Source organism: Lathyrus oleraceus, chromosome 7, assembly GCF_024323335.1.
Source record: "Lathyrus oleraceus cultivar Zhongwan6 chromosome 7, CAAS_Psat_ZW6_1.0, whole genome shotgun sequence".
Taxonomy (NCBI): domain Eukaryota; kingdom Viridiplantae; phylum Streptophyta; class Magnoliopsida; order Fabales; family Fabaceae; genus Lathyrus; species Lathyrus oleraceus.
The window spans coordinates 253,297,579-253,301,320 of record NC_066585.1 but is presented as its reverse complement, the minus strand read 5'-3'; the positions used below and the strand labels follow the sequence as shown (position 1 = coordinate 253,301,320).

Genomic DNA, 3,742 nt, shown 5'->3' with positions numbered 1-3,742 from the left:
TGGATTCAGATACCAAAATAGTTATACGCCATAGGTTTAGTATTCAGTCCATCCTTGGATGTTACTTGCGCCAACTCTCTTCGGGTATATCACGATTTCATATTGTGGTCCACAATCGCAATTAGGGTTGCAAAGAAGATTTTAAATTGTTGCTAGAGTTACTAATGCATATTTTGGCCTAATTCTTGTTGCGACTAATTACATATAGTCAAATCTAACTCACTATATTCTGATACAGATTGATGAGTCGTAGATGTGACCACAACGACATTATTTGATGATGTGGTCAGCTATTCAAAATCATACAAGTAAAACATTTTAAGTCTTTGCAAAGGAATTGTATTTACTATCCTACATCGATCACATTTGATTATTATATTCAAACTTACATTGACAAATATGAATGAAAGAGACAGAATTGACTTACAACAACTGAATTAAGAGTTAAAAGGAATCGGAGGTGTAAGAATTCAAATTGTGACGAGAATGTAAATACATCATACCAATTAACCATATAATGAAATTTTTTTCAAATTTTAGGAGTTTCTTACTATTTAATACATATATGTATATACAATAGATATATAAAACTATATAATAAAAAGATGAAAAAGGTTATTGGATGAAAAAGATTATAAAACTAAGAAAAGAGAAAGCAAAACAAATTATGGGATAATCATTCCAAATGGAGATCAACTTTCTTCCAACCTCATCATATGTGTCATCATACACCTTTGCTTCTTCACCTCCCCTCTCCCTCTCCCTCCCTCCTCCTTTATCTCTCTCACTCTCTCTGTCTCCTTTAACTTTTCACCGCCTCCCACAGCATCTTCCATTTTTTTATTCCACCTCAAAAGTAGATAATTATATCAAATATAAAAAAAACCATGCATATGAAGAGAGAGAAAGTGAAATCACATCTTGTTCCATATATCATCACTTCCTTTTGTTTAGGGTTAAAGCCATATATATAACTAACAACAAACCTATCTTCCCATATTCTCTAAGCCTAAGTTTTTCTCTTTGTAAGTTTCTTATATTCTAAATTTGAATTAATCAAACAAATTTAACATGTTAACAAAGATGGATGAAGTAGAAATCACAAATGTTAGTTTCCTTCAAAATTCAACAACTAGTACTTCTATTAATCCTCCTCCTTTGAAGAGAAAAAGAAACCTCCCCGGAAATCCAGGCATGTTAATTTTCTCTTTTATTTTATGATTGATTTTTATATATAGCTAGGTATATTCAAACTTCAAAGGTAATTTACTTTTTTTGATAATAAAAATGATAATTTGTTATTATGAGAATCTTTTTATTTGCATACAGATCCTGAAGCTGAAGTTATAGCTTTATCGCCGAAGACTTTAATGGCTACAAACAGATTCTTGTGTGAAACTTGTGGGAAGGGTTTTCAAAGAGATCAAAATCTACAACTACATCGACGTGGACATAATCTTCCATGGAAGCTTAAGCAGAGAACAAACAAGGAAATAAAGAAGAGAGTTTATGTCTGTCCGGAGAAGACCTGTGTTCATCATGATCCTTCAAGAGCACTTGGTGACTTAACTGGGATAAAAAAGCACTTTTGTAGAAAGCACGGTGAAAAGAAGTGGAAGTGTGAGAAATGCTCAAAACGCTATGCTGTTCAGTCTGATTGGAAAGCTCATTCAAAAACATGTGGTACTAGAGAATACAAATGTGACTGTGGAACTATCTTTTCAAGGTAACTAACTAGTAACTAACCTATCCAAAATATCTCAGTGTTTTTCCGATCACAACTTTCTTATCAAAATCCGATAAAAAAGTTTTCGTTACTTTGAAAGATTAGTATCTGTAACTGCACGCTGAGGTAACTGATATAAGGATTAAATTTTAAAAGTGGTTTGGCAGATTGGACTATATGTTATTTGGCTTTTGAGAGTAAAAAGAGAATGATGCTTAATTAGTCCAAAACAAATTAAGGAATTGAACAAAGATTAATTAAGCCAAAAGAAGTTTTTTATAAGCCTTTTTTTTTTTGTAGTCTTTGCCCTAAAAGACAAAAGTTCATGATTTGGAATTATCTAAGTTCATTAACCTCATTTACCATACATAGGCTTGATTGTAAAAGTCTTCATGTAGTACGAATGTTTCTAGTCTCTCTCATTTTGACTTTTGTTCAAGAAATCTCGTAATTCAAAATTCTTTCTGAGTATAAATAAAGTCTCATCGGTTCGCAAATTCTAGCTCAAATGGCATAAGACAATATTGTTATGTCAGACGTCATCACCAGAGTTCAAATCCTGATACTTAAAATTGTGTGTCTGAGTTTTTAATAATTATTACTACTTAATCCACATACCCAAAAATAAATATGTAAGTAAAGTCTGATGAATGATTGCTCCGTCTGAACTCAAACTTTTGTTCATCTGAATGATTCGTTTTAAACTAAAGCTCGTTATTATTATTATTATTATTTGGATATTATGTTAATGGTTTATGAATATATTTGGTTGAGCAGGAGAGATAGCTTCATAACTCATAGAGCTTTCTGTGATGCCTTAGCAGAAGAAACAGCAAGGGTAAGTGCAGCATCAGAAATAAACCAGAACTCATTAAGGGGTAACATTGGTAATTACAACATAATGGGAACATCTTTAGTCCCTAACAACATGTCAACCCATTTTCCTTCAATTTTCAAAACAATTTCATCTCCTGATCATCATCATCATGAAACAACATCCAATCAAACTAGAGGACTCTCCCTTTGGACGAACCAAACATCTCAGCCTCACGAAACAATGATAACCGCCAACGGAAACACTAACTTGCATGAGATTCATGTTAATCAGCATCTTGACTCGTCGTCAAGAGGATTAATATTCGGTGGGATTGAGAATCCGAACTCGAATAATTATCAGCTAAATTGGGTTTTCGAAAACAAACTTCCCACAAATTGTAGCCAAGAGTTAATTACTAGCGCAACAACTTCACTTCCTTTAGGAATCAATAATGTTAATGTTAAGGATGTTGTTGCTACTCATCATCATCATGATGCTACAAGCCAACAAATATCTTCCTTGTATAGCTCACAACACCAAATACCAACACATCAAACATCATCGTCCGCAAACATGTCAGCTACAGCTTTGTTACAGAAAGCTGCTCAAATTGGAGTAACCTCGACCGACACATCATTCCTCGGAAGCCTAGGTTTGAAATGCAGTGATAATACTAATATTGATGTGAACAAGTTTGGTGGTGGTAATGCTGGTATCTATGGCTCAAGTTCATTACTCATTAGTCTTGGAAATGAGGAAGATCATAACACTACTGCATGTGATTTCTCACAAATGCACCCTTCTAAACGTAGACATGTTCAGAATGAAGAGAATGGAGGTGGAGGGCAAACTAGAGATTTTCTTGGTGTTGGTGTGCAAACAATTTGTCACCCTTCATCAATCAACGGATGGATTTGATTTTATCATGTATATATATATTCACTTATGAATTATGATCTTTTATTTTTTTCAGAATACAAATTTATGTCTGTCATGTCAGATCCACTGCATTCACGTATTCAGCATATCAGCAGTCGTCTAATCGTCTGATATTGATAAGACTATCTAAATATTAGGTTTAAATTTAGAGTGTCTAATGTCGATTGAACGGTTACCCATGTCTCGACTTCGTGGACAAGGAGTTACTTAACAATAAAATAAAAAAGGATGAAAGAGTATCTGAAAACTTTGCAAGGAGG

General features: G+C 33.5%; 1 protein-coding gene across 1 annotated transcript; it reads left to right on the top strand.

The window, feature by feature from the left end:
- Nucleotides 1-685: 685 nt before the first annotated feature.
- On the top strand, nucleotides 686-3,542 carry LOC127106396 (zinc finger protein NUTCRACKER). The gene is made up of 3 exons (XM_051043691.1): nucleotides 686-1,192; nucleotides 1,330-1,726; nucleotides 2,504-3,542. Exons 1-3 carry the CDS (start codon nucleotides 1,072-1,074, stop codon nucleotides 3,459-3,461), a joined length of 1,476 nt encoding a protein of 491 aa, XP_050899648.1. The 5' UTR covers nucleotides 686-1,071; the 3' UTR covers nucleotides 3,462-3,542.
- Nucleotides 3,543-3,742: the final 200 nt, after the last annotated feature.